The 17,060-nt window shown below is 42.4% G+C and overlaps 1 protein-coding gene across 4 annotated transcripts in view; it reads left to right on the top strand.

Moving 5' to 3' along the window:
• LOC114031654 (tyrosine-protein phosphatase non-receptor type 5) overlaps positions 1-17,060 on the top strand; it is a 108,897-nt gene that overhangs the window by 67,788 nt on the left and 24,049 nt on the right. For 3 of the 4 annotated variants that reach the window (XM_027846795.1, XM_027846797.1, XM_027846796.1), the window contains 2 exons: positions 15,062-15,243; positions 15,993-16,106. In XM_027846795.1, coding sequence (XP_027702596.1) covers positions 15,062-15,243; positions 15,993-16,106 — 296 coding nt within the window. Of the gene's footprint in view, positions 1-11,048; positions 11,140-15,061; positions 15,244-15,992; positions 16,107-17,060 lie in introns of those variants that run through there. The other variant, XM_027846798.1, reaches the window with a different exon arrangement.

Genomic DNA, 17,060 nt, shown 5'->3' with positions numbered 1-17,060 from the left:
AAGTCCTGTGAGGGAAGTGGAGCAAACATTATCTTATCCATTTCATGGATAAGAGAACTGAGGCTCATGGAGGGTAAGTTACTTGTTTAACGTCAGACAACTTAAGTGTTAGAGCTGGGACCTGAACTTGAATTTGGCTGTTAAAGCCTTAATCCACCCACATATGAAATTATTTATATAATTATTATTTATAAGAGTAAAGTACTATATAGATGCAAAGTGCTTATCATCATTATCATTGGCATATCATAATTTGGTGATTGTTCAGTCTAAGTTAAATTCCAATCTTTAATGACAAAACTGTCCCTTCTTTTTTTATTTTATTTATTTTATTCTGAACTTAAATAAAACAAGCATTCCATGATATAGTAGAATGGAAAAAAATGATTGCACGTGAAACTGCAAATCTATTGTATACAACTTGCTATTCCTTTTAAATAATAAAATTATTTTGTAATTCTTTTTTTCCTTTTTTTCTTCCCTTCCCCGCCCCCCCAGAGATGGCTGCCGTTAGACATAAATATGTGTATACACAAATGTGTGTGTGTGTGTGTGTGTGTGTGTGTGTGTGTGTGTGTACTTTCTACATACTTCAGTTCATCAGCTCTTTCTCTGGATGCAGATAGTATCCTCCTTCATATGTAAGCAAACAATTACACCTTTGTCTTCTCCCGCTCAAGGCCGTCCTTGATTCCTACAAGCATTCTTAAAAGGAGCAGCATTATTTAAAAAAAAAAAAGCAGTCATGAAGACAAAACACCCACACTCTGTGGGCCTATTCACCATTTCCAAGATAATTCAATTCCTTATCCTGAGAATTGGGGTGGGGGGCCCAAAGAGGAGGGCCGGGGAATGGAACCAAAGGACAAATCTGAGGAACTAGCTTCGGTTACAAGGGATGGGGAGAGAGTAAAGTGGGGAGCCATAACAACCCTGTGAGCCCATCTTAAAGATGAGGAAGTTAAGGTGAAGAGAAGTTAAATTATTTCCTCAGGGTCACACAGTTAGCAAATTCAAACTCAAATCTACCTTCAACTCCTGCATTGTTTCAATTATATCACGGTGCTTCTAACACAGACCATTAGGGTTACTAGGTGGCTAGATGCATATGTAGTCTCCTTTCTTGAAAATCAGAAGCTGCCTTAACTGAAACTGACCTTTTAAAGCTGAGGAAGATCTTCCTCAAGGGTAAGACTGACTGGAAAGAGGAGATAAAACACTTCCCTGGATTAGCTCGCCAATTAATTCGTTCAGGGAGCTGTCCTTGGTGCTACCCCAGCCAGACACCCCACCCCCACCCCAGAGCCTTCCTTATCTGCTTTTCTGTCACTGATCTACTTATAGATGAAGTCTCTACCTGTTTTGTCCTCTGATACAACCCCAAGATCCACTTGTGACCAAACTTTGCCCTCAGGCTGCTAGTGATCTCTCCAGGTCCTACTATCTATATCTTGTACCCAGTCTGGATATGCTTCGTCTTTCCACCCCAATTTGCCTGATTATCTCTGGCTGTGTTTGATTCTCAGCTTCAGATAGGGCAGAAAGGTATGAGTTGTTCTGCCACTCCCACATAAACCACCTCTGTTCCAGGTCTTCATCCTTGGCCTGGCAAATCACCAGAGATTCTGCACAGTGAGCGTGCTGTAATTCCAGGTTTTCAGGAGGAAGAGTAGACCTTATCATCCTGTCCTTACCGTCCCATGACCTCAAGCCTTGTTTTGTTCACCCTAGATCCCTTGAATTGTGGGTGGCTTGGGGCCCCTTCCCCAGAGCTGCACAGGCCTGTTCACGGATATACTCTCTGCTATTCCCTTCGAGAGGTTCCGAGAGTTGGGGGCCCTTTGTTTGTAGAAACAAAGCTGTTTGCAATTTAAAATATAATCTTTTTATTATTTCCCCATCCAAAGAGTACTTGAGTTTTGAAAAAAATTCATTAGCATTCCAGATTTGATTAACTTTGCAAGACAAAACCCCAGCTCTTATCTTCAGGGGCCCATGCTATCTGCCAAGCCCATGTATGGAGATGTGCGCTAGATTGCCAAAAGCCTAAAAGCCCCTGATCAATACAACAATAACAATAACAATAATAACAGTAATAGTTAGCATTTATATAACACTTTAAGGTTTGCAAAATGCTTTAAATACATTATCTCATTTGATCCTTACAACAACCCTGTGAGACTGATGCTATTATTAGGTCCATTTTACACTGAGGAAATTGAAGTAGACAGGGTCAAACAGCAGGATTTTAACTCAGATCTTCCTGACTCCAAGTCCATTACTTTCTCCACTGTCTCATATCACACTGCCTCACCTTCCTGGCTACCTTCTTGTCATTAACCCTGTCATATTGGGGCAGCTAGGTGGCACAATGGATAGAGCACTAGCCCTGGATTCAGAAGGATCTGAGTTCAAATTCAGTCTCAGACAAATAACACTTACTAACTGTGTGACCCTGGGCAAGTCTCTTAACCCCATTGCCTAGCCAAAAAAAAACAAAAAAATCTGTCATGTAGCTTGCTCTCTCTCTCTGTCTCTGTCTCTGTCTCTGTCTCTCTGTCTCTCTCAGCAGGTAGGAGTAACAACATAGATGCATGTCCACTTTTGCCCAGAGAACAACCCTGACCCTAATACTCTGTGTTGGCTTACATTGCAGGTGGATGTAATTGACAGCAGGTTTCTGAGAGATCAGGATGTTTGCAGGTGTGTCGCCATGTACACACACCACACCTGTCTTAGCTTGCCACCTACACATCCCCAAGCTACAGAAAAAGGGAGGTTGGCTCTGAGAAGTCCTTTTAAAGTCATAGCACAATCTCAGGTCCTATGGGAAAGGGAGGCTGCTAATATTCACAGAGGCCATGAACTTGTCATGTAGTCAGACCTCACTAATACTCACAAAGGCAGTGAACTTTCCATGCAGTCTGGCCTAGAGGTCAGAGGAGAGCAGTTTTGCTATTCGAAGGCATAGAAAACGTGATGGGAATGATGTTGACATCTGTATCGCGGTTGATGTGTACTTTTCTCCCATTAATTCGCTTTTCATTCCTTTAGAGTAGGAACTCCCATTAATGTGGTTTTTTAATAATATTTTGATAACTCCATTTCAATTTAAGTGGATTCCTTTGTAATCTTGTGTATTTTATGCATATAAAAACACTAATTTGAGAAGGGGTCCATAGGCTTCACTGGAATGCCAGAAGGGTCCAGGACACAAAAATTTAAGAACCCCTGGTTTTGACACATCTCTTCAGAGTCCATCTCTTCAGAGGCTCTTTTAGTTCTCTTGGGAGTTGGGGACTTCCCAGTAAAAAACAATGAGCGTAAAAAGTTGGTCCTTCTCCTACTAGGATTAGCTTTTGCCTCCCCAGGATCCTATTCTCCTTCCCATCCCTTCCCAACTCGGCTTTCAGCTGTCTTTCAACCAATGTCCCCAAAGGTTAGTTGAAAAGAGCAAAAAGTGTTCCCTCTCCCAGAGGAGTTTATGTTGCAGAAGACTCCAGTGCCTTCAAAAGCTAAAGAAATCTCTGATGGAGGAATTTTAGGTGATAGGACCTGAATTTCAGGTGCTTAGGAGGCAATAAATTATTGTTTGCATGGGGACAGGGAGGGTAAGGGTCCTGCCGTTATCCCTTGGATCACAACATATGAGTGACCATGTACTCTGTCAAATTGTAACGCTAGCCCTAGATGTGGTCTGCATGCAGGAATGTCTAGAAAGTCAGTCAACAAGCACTTAGGGGCTGCAGAAAGGGCACAGAAGAAGTCACATCAGCCAGACCATGACTCTAAAGTGACACAAGTCTCTGCCCAGGGATAAGAGGAGGAGGATGTACATTAGAAACAGCTCATGCTTCAGCCACCTTCATGGCCCCTGGACCTTGATGACTGGAAGAGAGAGTGAGGCTGCCTCACTTAAATCCAATTCACTCGGAAGCAAGTCAAGACGTCACCCTGTGATGTCATTGGTCCTCTTCAGAAACAAAGGATGGACAGCGACAACAGCATTGGAAACACCTAAGTAGAAAAAAAGTGGTAGGGAGCTGGAAAGCACCTTAAATCAGAAGTCGGAAAGCTCAGATTCTTGATCCAATCTGGCAAATGACTAGCTCTGTGAATTTTGGCAAGTAATTTATGCCCTCTGGGCCTCAGTTTCTTCAGCTGTAAAATGGATTAGATGATTTCTAAAGTCCCATTTCTGACTTGTTTGAATTCTACTTGCTCAGCCATGGAGATGGAGATGGGTAGAGGTGATTGTGACATTCTAAACGTAAGCAGTCCCATGTGGTAATGCGGGGACTGACCCAGGAGGTGTGTTCAGCAGACTGCTGTGTTGTGTGTTTGGGAAAGGAGGAAAGTTGAATGGGACAAAGCCCCACTGTGTGTGTAAATATGAGCAGACTCAGCAAGCTGTCTGTACCAATTCCCCACAGGGCTGGAAGCCAGGGAGGCACCATGGGGATGGGAGTGAGCACTGCACGGATGAGTCAGCATGAGAAAAGCAGCAATTTACATACAGACTCGATCCAACTAGAGGGGCCTCCACCAGAACCACCATTCGTTGGACCCACAGCGCCAAAGTCAGACCGTCTGGAGCACTTAGGAGGCTCACAAGATCATGGCTCCAGAGGTAGACGGAACATTAGGTGTCAATGAATCAAACCACTCATTCAACAGATTAGAAAACTGAGGAAGGCCTGTTTTCAATTCCTGCCTTGGAAACTTATTAGCTCTGTGGCCTTGGGAAAGTAATTAAGCTCTCTGGGAGTCAGTTTGCTCATCTCTAAATGAGAAGGTCAATCCCCATGACCTCTAAAGATCGCTTCCCATTCAAAATCTACAATGCTATGATCCCAAATGAGTTGCCCAAGGTCCTACAAGTAATAAGTGAAAGAGGCAGAATTTGAACCCAGATCTTCTGAGTCCAAATGAGTATTCTCTCCATTGTATCATTCAGGGGAATTTCACTGAGTTTGGCTTTAATAGCTGATGATGTCTAACATGGCCTTTTGTTATTGTAACGTAATGCGTTAATCATCCAAGTCTGTGCTTGGCTTTTCATCACATTTCCTCTAGGGTAGCAGTTCTCAAAGTGCAGTTCCATGGACCCTTCCCAAGATTCTCCCTAGGAGTCTGAAAAGTCAAAGCCATTTTCATAAGAATACTAAGATTTTATTTACCCATTAAAATACTCCTCCCTTTTCCAACTTCATATCTATGTGAGGCTGGATTTTTTTCATATACTTCAACCAAAATAACATTGCAACAGATTGAATACAGAAGCAGCTCTTTTCTGTTAGGCCAGACCTAAAAGAGATATGCCCTACACAGGTAAGTGGTACGATGGATAGAGCACTGGGCCTATAGTCAGGAAGACCCTTTAAGTTCAAATCTACATGTTTTGAAGGATTTCACATATATAATGGGTATCATATTGCTTGCCTTCTCAACAGGTAAAAGAAGAGCTAGAGAAAGAGAGGAAGGAACTTGGAACTCAAAATTTTTAAAAAATAAATGTTAAAGTTAAAATACAGCCTCTGACATTTAACAAGTTATATGACCCTGGACAAGTCAGTTAACTTCTTTCTGTTCCTCAATTTCCTCGATTGTAAAATGAGGATAATAATAGTACCTACCTCCAAGGGTTGTTGTGAGAATAAAATGAGATATTTGAAAAGCACTTAGCACATGCCTGGCACATAGCATATGCTTAATTAATACTTGTTTTCTTCTTTCCATGATTTGCTTCCTTGTATGATGCAGAGTTCCAGCCTTGAATTACTGACCCAATAACCAATTTTCCAGATTGTCTCACACCCTTAGATCTTGACACTTTTCAGACAGCCTATGTTTGACTCTAGACACACCTGAGTTGAAAAGCAAACAGCTGGATGAGGAAAACAGCAGGGAAATGCAGCTGCTCACAGCTGTTAGTTATGTCCATAAATTCCCCCACTATTTCAACAGCATGGAAACATTCCTTTGATGTTGATGATTGCGGTTTAATGTGTAGGAGATCTAGGCCCTGAATGTTTGTGATAGAGCATGTCAGACATGGAATGTGAAGAGAGTGGAGCATGGATGGAGGGTTAACATTATGGTTAAGGATTAAACCAATACTGAGATTTCATGCCAAATCCAACATCCTTTCCACTGCACCATGCTGCCTTCCTAGAGAACAGTTTTGTGAGTCAAAGGATAAGAGACAAAAGATATGATGTAAATAAACATAGGCATGTTTGGATGTGTATTCTTGGAAATTTATGAAGATGTATGTTGTGCATCCCTGGAAGTTGGTAGGGAAAATATAGGTGTGGTCCCCAGAGGGTTGGTTTTACCCTTAGAGTAAACCTAGATTTAGGGAACATAGGAAGAGCAGGAATTAGGGTAGTTCAAAAAGGCCATCACCAACTGACTGCTGGACATTTTGAATTGGATGCCCCTATAGGCATCTCAGACTAATATGTCCAAAACAGAACTCATTATCTTTATCCCAAAATCCTTCCCTATTCTTAACTTCCCTATTACTATGGGGGGCATCACCACCCTTCCAGTGATCCAGGCATATAACCTTGGTGTCATCTTCAATTTCTCTCTCATTTACTCCATATATCCAGTCAGCTGCAAAATCATATCATTTCTTTTTCTACATACCTTCCCTACTTTCCACTCACAAAACTGCCATCCTATTTCACATCCTTATTGCTTCCCTTCTGGACTATTCCAGTGGCCTTCTAATTGGTCTCCCTGCCTCCAGTCTCTCTTCCCTCCAGTCCAAATTCCACTCATTTGTCAATATGATTTTCCTAAATTGTCAGTCTAACCATGTCTCTCCCTTGCTCAGTAAAGTCTACTACCTCTCTATCACCTCTAGAATCAAATATAAGATTCTCTGTTTGAAATTAACAGCGCTTCATAACCTGGGCCCCTCCTACCTTTCCAATCTTCTTACATTCTCCTCCCCTCCATGAAGTCTACAATCTAACTAAACTAACCTAACCTATTCCTTGAATGTGAAGTCTACAATCTAACTATACTGACCTAACTGCTATTCCTTGAATGTGAAGTCTGCAATCTAACTATACTGACCTAACTGCTATTCCTTGAATATGAAGTCTACAATCTAACTATACTGACCACTTCCATACCTTTAAACTGGTTGTTCAGCATGCTTGGAATGTTCTCCCCCCCAGCATCCAACTCTTAAAATCCCTGACTTCCTTTAAGACCCCAAATCAGGCACTACCTCCCCTATAATGCGTATCCTAGTTCCCCTCTCCTCCCGGATGGTCCCCTCTAAGTTTACCTTCCATCCACTCTGTATAGTCTAATTTATATATTTTGTCTCTTCCATTTTAATACAAGTTCCTTGAGGACAGGGTCAGGTTTTTGTTTTTCTTTTTCCACCTTCCCTAGCATAGTGCCTGGAACATAGAAAGTACTTAATGAATGCTTATTGATCAGATTGTCTGAAATAAGAGTGAAGAGGGAAAAAATGACCTAATAATCAGGGAAATGCAAATTAAAACAACTCTGAAGTTCCACCTGCTTTTCAGAAAGGCTGGACCAGTTCACAGGTCCACCAACAGTACGTTGTTGTACCTATTCTCCCACAACCTCTCTAGCATTTGTCATTTTCTTTTTTTGGTCAGTTTTGTCACTCTAGAACTTCAGAGTTTTTGGGGGGGGTTGCATTTCTCTATTAGTGATTTAGATATAATGGAGGAGACAACATATATAAATTGGATCATTCTTTCTCTTCAATCTCATTTCAGCCAGTCGATCAATAAGCATTTGTTAAGTACTTTATGTGTGCAAAAAGCTATTAAACTGTGCATATCCTTTGACCCAATGATATAACTACTAGGTCTATACCCTAAAAGAGATCCAAGAAAGAAGAAAAGGAAACCCTATGGACAAATATATTTATAGTAGGTGTCATGGTAGCAAAGAATTAGAAACTAAGGAGATGCCTATTAATTGGGAAATGGCTGGACAAGTTTTGGCATATGATGTTATGGAATATTGTGCTAGAAGAAATAATGAAAGAGAGGGCAAGTAGTTGACTCAGTGGATAGAGCACACTGGCCCTGAAGTCAGGAGGACCTGAGTTCACATCCAGCCTAAGACCAAACACTTGACACTTACTAACTGTGTGACTCTGGACAAGTCACTTAACCCCAATTGTCTTAAAAAAAAGGAAAGAAAGAAATAATGAAAGAGATGGTTTCATAGAAACCTAGGAAGATTTGTGTAAACTGATGAAGAGTGAGGTGAGCAGAACTAGAAAAGAAATGCATACGGAAACAACAATATTAAGACAAGTAACTTTGAAAAACTTGGAAACTCTGATCAATACAATGACTAACCATAATTCCAGAGGACTGAGGATTAAACATGCTGGCTACCTGCTGATAGAGATGTGATAGATTCAGAGTGCAGAGCATTTCTTTTAACATGGCCAATGCAGAAATTTTCTTTGTTTGATTATACATATTTGTAACAAAGATTTTGGTTTTCTTGCTTTCTCGTGGGAAGGAGGGAAGAGGGAAGAAAAAAAGGCAGATCTTTGAAAATGAAATTTAATTTAAAAAAAGAAATGAAAGTAAAGAATAAAGTATAACTTTGAAATAAAGTATAACTTTGTTTTTGAGAACCTGGATTACTGGAACAATAGTAGTTCACTCAAGAGAATTAGAAGTAGTGGCAGGTTTGGGGGGAAAGATAGAGTTTGGTTTTGAATGTGTGGGGATATCCAGCAAGCACTTAGAGATACAGAGTGAGAGGTCTGTAATCACTTGAAAAAAGTTTGGCCTAAATATATATATTGAAGAAAATAATGAATGAAGAATGCTTATCGTCCAAATAGTGATATGCAGTTAGATGGACCACCCATAGAGCTTTCTAATAGTATGTTTATTTTGAACAGACACTGTAGACAGAAGATGGCCTCAGAATTGAATGGAAGGAATGAAGCAAGCTGGATTGCTTTTAGGAAAGTGCTCAGTGATTTAATGATCCCAAGTTTATCACTGAAACAAAGGCCTATTTTTTTTAAAAACCAATATCCTGCAGGTGATGCTATATAGTCATAAATCATGGAATGGGGAGGGAAAGGAATAAGCATTTATATAGTGCTTACTTTGTACCAGGTGCTGTGCTAAGCGCTTTTACAAATATTATCTCATTTGATCCTCACAACAGTCCTGTAAGGAAAATGCTATTAAGATCCCCATTTTACAGTTGAGGAAATTGAGACAAAGAGAAGTTAAGTGATTTGCTCAGAGTCACACACCTGGTAAGTGTCTGAGGTCAGATTTGAACTCAGTTCTTCTTGACTCCAGACCCAGCACTCTATCCACTGTGTACCAGCTACCTCAGTCTCCAAAATCTCCAAAGAATTAAAGCTGTGAGTTAACCAAGGGATGATGGAGGGATAGATATATGGTAGGAGTAACCATGATATATTACCCACAAAGTACTACATCCCAGAAGAAGAATTTGATGTATGATTAAAGAGAGTAGGAAATCTAGACAGAAAATGGAAGTGGGGCAGCCATGCAGGGAAAGTGAGGGACAGTGTGTGTTCTTCTGATACCTATGTAATGTCAGAAAATCTGGAGGAAGGACCTAGCACACTATGTGGACCCCAATGAAGGAATAATAGAAGGATATAGACAAGGGCCCCACAGGATAAGAGAGAGTTAGGTAGGTTTTGATCAGCCTCATTGGAAAACATCCAAATTCATGAGACCATAGATCCATCAAAGTCACTTGGTCCACTCATCTACCTGAAACGCATCCTTCTCTTACCAACTACCCACATACTTCCTCAAGTCATCCCAATCACAGTTCTCATGGTTAATGACTACCTAGAGAAGTGGAGGCAACTCAAGAGTTTTTTACATTCTTACCTGCAAACAGCTGAGGTAGCATACAAATGGAGTTGACTGCCATTCCTAGGGAGCCCCAGAGCATAGAGTAATAACCTCTATCCAGATAGCACTACCTAGGACTTAATAGAAAAGGCCTAAGGCTCCTTCCTTTCCCTCAGATAATCAGACCTTTGGCCTGCCTGCTGGAGATCTGGAACACTGTATTCACCCCATGTCCTTTGGTATAATGAGCTCACCTTGACTTCTAACTACATACTAAGTCTTCACCCATTCCTACTAATTGTGTGTTAAGTAGGAAGAATTCATTGTTCAAACCCTCCTAGAATCACAAGTGGTAATGAGGACTCCTGTGGTACTTAGTGGATAGAGAGCAGTATGGACCAAAGGAGAGAATATGGCAACCAACATGGAGGTCTTCCAGCAGTTCCATAATACTAAACCACAACCTTGAGAATCAGAGAGATATCTCTTGAAGAGGAATAGTGTAGGATCTCACAGCAGAGTCTGAAAGAAGAATGATAAGTCCTTCCCCCTACAATGCTATCATTTAGGCATGATGTTGGGGTTGAAGTTGGGGTGGGAAGGATAGGATAAGGTGAGTAAGTAATATCGACAGCTTTCATAAAAAGATTCAAGCTTTGAGGTTGAATCAGACAATTGGTCAACTCCCTTAGTTTGCTTCACAACTTTATGTGGATTTCCGACACAAATCTCTACTACAGCTGGTTTTCTCACTAAACTTCAGCACTTTATAGACACCCTGCCAACAGATCAGCCTAGTGTTTTGGGTTTTGTTTTGTTTTGTTTTGTTTTGTTTTTTGGCTAATAATTGACCTCCTCCCAATGTGGACACTATCTCTTCTATCCTGAATATATATTGCCTTATCCTTAACACTGGCTTTGCCTAATGCATCTGTTGGCCTTTGAGAGGGGATGAGAGTGGGCTTTGGCCATGATCATGAACCTTGGACAAGGCAGTAAGCCACTTTTCCTGAATAGCATTATGTTTCTTCTATTTTTACTATCTCAGTAGAGTCAGCTTAACCAATCTCACACTCACCAGTGCTAGTAGACTTGCTGATGCTTGTGATTGCCCCCAGTGGCATAATTACTGATCTCAGCTTACATATGTTTCCCTTTGCGTCTTCACTTGCGTAAGTTGACAGCAGCAACATTGCCGTGACATCCAGAGAGTTGTGCCTATGGATTCATTCAGCTTTGACTGCTAACTGGCAGGTAGGAGGTCAGTACTCCCCACCTCTCACAGCCAGACAAATGCATGGTCTCTGAGGCTCTAAGTTAAGCTCCTAAATCCGGAGGCAAAGGTAGAGATGGTACCTGTTTCCTTATGATACTTCCTTACCCACTTTTAACCTGTCTTATTCCCATCATTAAACATCACTAGGGAGAGAGATAAGGGAGAATTGGGGGCGGAGGGGAGGTATAACAGAGGAGGGAGGGCTGACAGCCACTCTAGGCCAAAGACACCAAGGCTTGTGAATAGACAGTGACCTGCCCAGGTCCATAGAGTGAATGACTTGAAGAAGAGATAAAAATAAAATACAATAAGACTTCATCTCTCTACTTAGTAATCTCTATCACATCCTATAAAGCCACCTAAACCCCCTCCCAAGAAAGCATCTCACTCTATACCTGGAATGCTGTAGGCATTCAATGTTTGTTGATCTGATCTGGTCTATTCAGTACCCGGTTTATTCTGTCAGGCTCATGAGAGCAAAATATGTCTCTATTATACATTCTCTCATTCAAATACTGTTTCTACACAGCTCAACAAGCCAACAGTAATAAATTATGGGCAATGTCATTAATATGGCACCTTTCACAGGCAAAGATGACATTCATTAACAGGGCATTGACAAGAACATGATGTTCTTGGGGGGTTTCTACTCACGGAAATGTCTTTTGTCTCTGCCTCATTTCTCATATCCAATCAGCTGCCAGACTTTCTTGATTCTGTTTCCATATTTTTCATTCATCCATTTCTCTCCACTCATTCCACAACTACACATCACCACTCACCTGGATTATTGCAATAGCTCTATTCATCTCCCAGTCTCCAGCCTTTCCCCCTCTCTGATGCATTACCTGAATAACTGGTAAAGTGACATTCCTAAAGCACAAGCCTAACCATGCTCAAGAAGCTACAGTGGATCTTTCCTGCCTCTAGAATAAAATAAATACTTCCTGACCTCACATTTAAAGCCCCAACCTGTCCTTCCAGGCTTATTGCACATTACAGTCTTTCGAACACTGTATGGTAGAGTCAAACTGGCTTAACATGCTGTATCCTCCACACAATATTCAACTCCCTCCCACCTCCCAACATTTGCACAGGCTGACGTCCATACTTGGGACTGATTCCTTCCTCCTCCTCTTCTTCCTCCTCCTCCTCCTCCCTCCCTGCCTCTTGGAATCCCTAGCTTCCTTCAAAGTCCCACTCAAGTAGCATCTCCTATAGGAACCCTGTTCTGCTCTCACCAGCTGCTCATACCTTTCTCCCAGAAACCTGCTTGTATGTATTTTGTAATTTTCAGTATATATGCTGTTTTCCCTGAATAAAATGTAATCTCTTCCAGAACAGGGACTTGAGGTTTTGCTTTTCCATCCTCAGTACCTGGCACAAAGTAAGCCCTTGAATTGTTTATTGAATAATAATTGAATAAATTTGAAAAAAAATTTTATATATTGAAAAATTATTAGATAATTGAATAAAATTGAAGAATTTTGGGGAAAAATGAAAAAAATTAAATATTGAATAAATTGCTTAATGAATAAATGAGTGAGTTATACTTAATCCATACTTTCACCCAGGTCCTTCTGCCTTAAATTGGGCATTTGAAAACAGTTGGTGAGGGGCTCTGGGCCCTCTTCAGAGCCACACAACTGGACAGAGGTAACAGGCCACATGAGGCTCAAACCCTCCTAACACTAGGGTCAAACCTTTTGAGCTAAGCTGCTGTGCTGGAGTGTGCTAACCAACAGGAAAAGGCCTGAGTTTGTTTCTTCCCCCATTGCCATGCCAGTAAAGCCCCAGCTGTGTTGTCCTGGAGCAGGTGTATTAAGTAAGACCATTCAGCAGCCACTCACCTGCCAAAATCTCAACCTACTGAATGAGAAGCACAGGCAGAAATGAGTGGTGACTCAGTGACTGTGGGTCTCAAGAACACAGTGTAATGGAAAGAACACTAGGTTTAGAGTCAGTTGGTAAACACTTATTAAATGCCTACTGCATGCAAAGCATTCCACATTGTGTTTGAATGCACAAAATATAATACATAGGATTACAAAGGAAATGAATTATGTTGAAATGAACTTACCAGTTTTTTTTCAAAGTTCTCAGACCTTTGACCTAGTAGAATATTGTGAGCAGGAAACAGCTAGTTGGGTCAATTTGACTCAACCACAGAGTATGTGTAGTAAGCCTGGAAAGGTAGTCTCAAGGGTAAGGACAATCTCATTTTTTCTTCTGTATCCCCAGCACCTAGCACAGTGCCTGGTACATAGTAGGTTTTCAATAAATGCTTATTGGCTTGGTAGTCCCCATCAGGCATAGCTCTTTTAACACAGTAACCTTCAAGAACCCAAAGTCACTTCCATACTATGAATAAGCATCAGAGTAAGACCTGGGCAAAGACGGAAGATTAGCAACCTTTTTCCAATGGACTTTTGAACCATGCAGACTGAGGCTCCTTTTCTCTGAGCTGTGGCTGTCAAAGTTCTGAATGAGACAACCAAATATCACAGAAAATCTAGCTACAGAACATTTTGCTGCAGGTTTAAGGTTTTCTCCCTGGTCCACCTGTGGGTGACTAAATCATAGAGAGATCCATAGGAGGGAAGAGAAGAGAAAGGAATAAGCATTTATTAAGTACCTACTATGTGTCAGGCACTGTGCTTAGTGCTTTATAAATATTATCTCATTTGATCCTTTACAAATATTAACTCATTTGATAGGAAAAAGACGGCTTGTCAGGAACCATAGTCTCTTGCATTCCAGACCATTTGAACAAAGGAATAGACTTTCCTTCTCTGTGGATAAATATTTCTCCCATCAACCATGGTCTTTGTCTCACATAGCCAGTTTCTGATCTATGCCAAGGAAATCCATAGTCCAGTGAGTGCTGCTCACATCAAGAATATGTGAGTTTGGATTCAGGAGGACCTGAGTTCAAATTTGGCCTCAGACATATAACACTTATTAGCTGTGTGACCCTGGGCAAATCACTTAACCCCATTGCCTAGCCCCCCCCAAAAAAAAAATATATATATATATATGTATATATGTATGAGTGTATAACATGTCTAAAAAGTTACAAGAATGGTTTTAATGTAGCAGCTGTAAATATGATCTCTTTTCCCAGTAGTCATACCTTATATGCCCCTGTGGATATGTGGACAGGACAGCATTCACCTGGTTCTTATTTTTCTAATGACGGTCCCAATAGGGCTTCAATCTTTAAAAGCTATTTCAGGTAGCAATTAATAAATAAACATTTATTAAGCATCTACTATGTACTGGGCACTGTGCTAAGTGCTAGGGATGCAAAAAGAGGCAAAAGACAGTCTCTGCCCTCAAGGAACAATGAAGGAAAGTCCCATGTGTCAAGGACTTCTCTAAGGGGGTGTGTGTCCCACTTCCCAAACCCCTCAGCTTGCTGGGAGTCTGGCAGCTGACATGGCCATGGATCTGTTCTTTATTTAGCCTTGGGACAAGAGACCCTGAGGGCCCAGAACCCCAGGGACAGGTGTAGGTGGGAACAGAGAAGCTACACAGGCTGTGTGGGGCCCGGCCTTTAAAAATTGGGTTTGGGGAGGTTGTTTTTTGTTTCCTTAAGAAATGAAAAAGAATAAGGCTGAATAAACATGACTACATTAACTCGCTGAAAAACCTCCTGCCATTTTAACTCTGTTCCTGGAGAAATAAAAGAAAAATAATTTGTCCACCCACACTCAGATCTTTCTGACGAAGGTAGGTGAATATTGCTTTGCTAATCGAGTGTGACGGCTGGATGTGAAGCCACACTGACGGATACAGGATTGAAAGGAATCAACAGCTTTAAAAAAAAAAAAAAGGGAAGTAGATGCTACTGGGTCCCAGCAGACCTGGGAGTCACTAAGCCTGACTGTGTTCCTGGCTTCTGCAGGTCTCCCCCAGCCCATAGCAATGGAGGCTATCGATGAGAGTGAGGGGCACCCAGACCAGCAGGGGGAAACAGCAGCACCCCCACAGTCCTCGGAGAGAGAAACAGAGCCTGCCCAGTGTCCCTGGGGCCAACCTCTGACTGGGGGTGGCAGTATGTGCTTGTTTGCCATCTCCCAATTCTTGGTAAGGACGTGGGATGCGCCAGGCTGTGGTGGGAGGAAGGGGGGAGGGGAGGAAGGAAGCTGAGGGACATCCCCATCCCCATCCCCACCCCCCACCTGCACCCAGGGCCCATCCAAGATGAGCCCCAGAGGAACCCAGGGGCTCTGCTGTCTCACCTGTAAAGATTTCAGCCCAGTGGAATCTCTAGGGCTGGGATGAGGAGGAGCCAGGAGTCCTGAACTCCAGCATCTACTTCCAGGCACCCTGTGCCACTCCTGGGTCCTCTCTGGAGGAGCCTTGTCGCAGTGGGATCTCCTCTGTAAGGTCTTCTTTGTGAGGACAGCTTTGTGGTTTCCTTTCTGTAGGGAGCTCTTGTGTGGTAATTTTGGGGAGTCACCCCCTAATTGAGATTCCCCTTCTAGGCCTTTCTCTCTGGGAGTCTTCTGCTGGAGGTTGAGACCCTTCCCATACAGCCGGGCTCTTGCCTTCACTTTGGTGAATCATGTCTGTGCTGCTTCTGCAGATGAAGAGATTCCAGATCTCACCTTCAGGGTTTCCCTTGGTGTGGGCTGAGGGAGGGAAGAAGTTTGGGAATGTGTTCTTTAGAGTAAGAGCCTAATAATAATAATAATAATCTAATAAATGCAGAGGGATAGAAGCACAGGGGTCTCTGAGGGATGAGCCAGGGGATTGCCCTACAGCCCTTATCCCTGGCTTCGCCTCGTGGGCTCGGGGCTGTGAGCTAACCTCGGCCCCCTCTCCTTGTCCAGCTCGCCTTAGGAGTGCTCTGGCTCAGTGGGTATGGCTCTATCGCTCTGCAAGGGGTCATGGATATGGGCTCCTCCTTGCTCACACCGTTGGGACAACTGTTCATCGTTCCAGAGGTAAGTGGGCTCTGAAGGGACCAGGAGGGTTGGGAGGAGGACACATTGGGCTCTAATCTCATCCCTTCTCTACTCCCACTTCTTGCTAGTTCCAAGGCTTCATTAATTCCAGCACTCAATATTGGGCTTCTGAAATCATTTGACTCTCTCCCTGTTTGGGAATCCTCCAGGGAACAAGGGATTGGCTGTCCCAATTATCCAAAACTTTCCCTCCCCTTGTCCTATCTCTAGCAACCTGAGCCTTGGGATATATATCCAAGAGCCACAGGCCCATCCCCTCAAGGACTCTGAGACTTTAGCTTCTCCCGCTCTGGACTATCCCCCTTCTTTCTCTAGTTCAACTAAAACCAGGCTGAAATTTTCAAAAGTAAGTTTTCTAAAAAACTGATAAAAAGTAAACCGAATACAAAACAGATTTGACATGGTATGGATCATAAATCTCTCACTAGGGAAACTCCAGTCTGACCACTGATAGGCAAAGCTAACACAGTTTACAGTCCCCCACCCTACCCCTCAGCTCAGCCTTCTCCCTGAAACTTTTACTCATCTATGAAGCCGCTTTTTCATTTTTTTTGTTCTTGCGGAGCATCTGAGCCCAGCCTCTTCACATGGCTATGTCCTTGATGACAAATGGCATCAGTTCCTTCCCAGGGCTAGAAACCAACGAGCTTCTCTTCTCATCTAAAGGAACTTCTGTTGACCTGTCCACTCAGCTCCTGTCCACTGTCTGTGGGCAGCTCTTGGTTCTTAGATTATTAGCAGACCAGAATGAATTGTAGGCTTCAGCCCAGTGACTATCCATTTTCATCACCCATCCTCACCCATCCTCTTCCCTGGGCTCTTTTTAATAACTTGACCCTCAAGTGTGTGCCTCCCTCCAAACCACTCCCATGCTCACTTGTGCGTTTTCTCTCTCTCTCTCTCTCTCTCTCTCTCTCTCTCTCTCTCTCTCTC

The sequence above is a fragment of the Vombatus ursinus genome, unplaced genomic scaffold, assembly GCF_900497805.2.
Source record: "Vombatus ursinus unplaced genomic scaffold, bare-nosed wombat genome assembly UNPS02015202.1, whole genome shotgun sequence".
NCBI classification, from domain to species: domain Eukaryota; kingdom Metazoa; phylum Chordata; class Mammalia; order Diprotodontia; family Vombatidae; genus Vombatus; species Vombatus ursinus.
The sequence above is the reverse complement of the archived record's forward strand: the minus strand, read 5'-3'. Positions and strand labels throughout refer to the sequence as shown.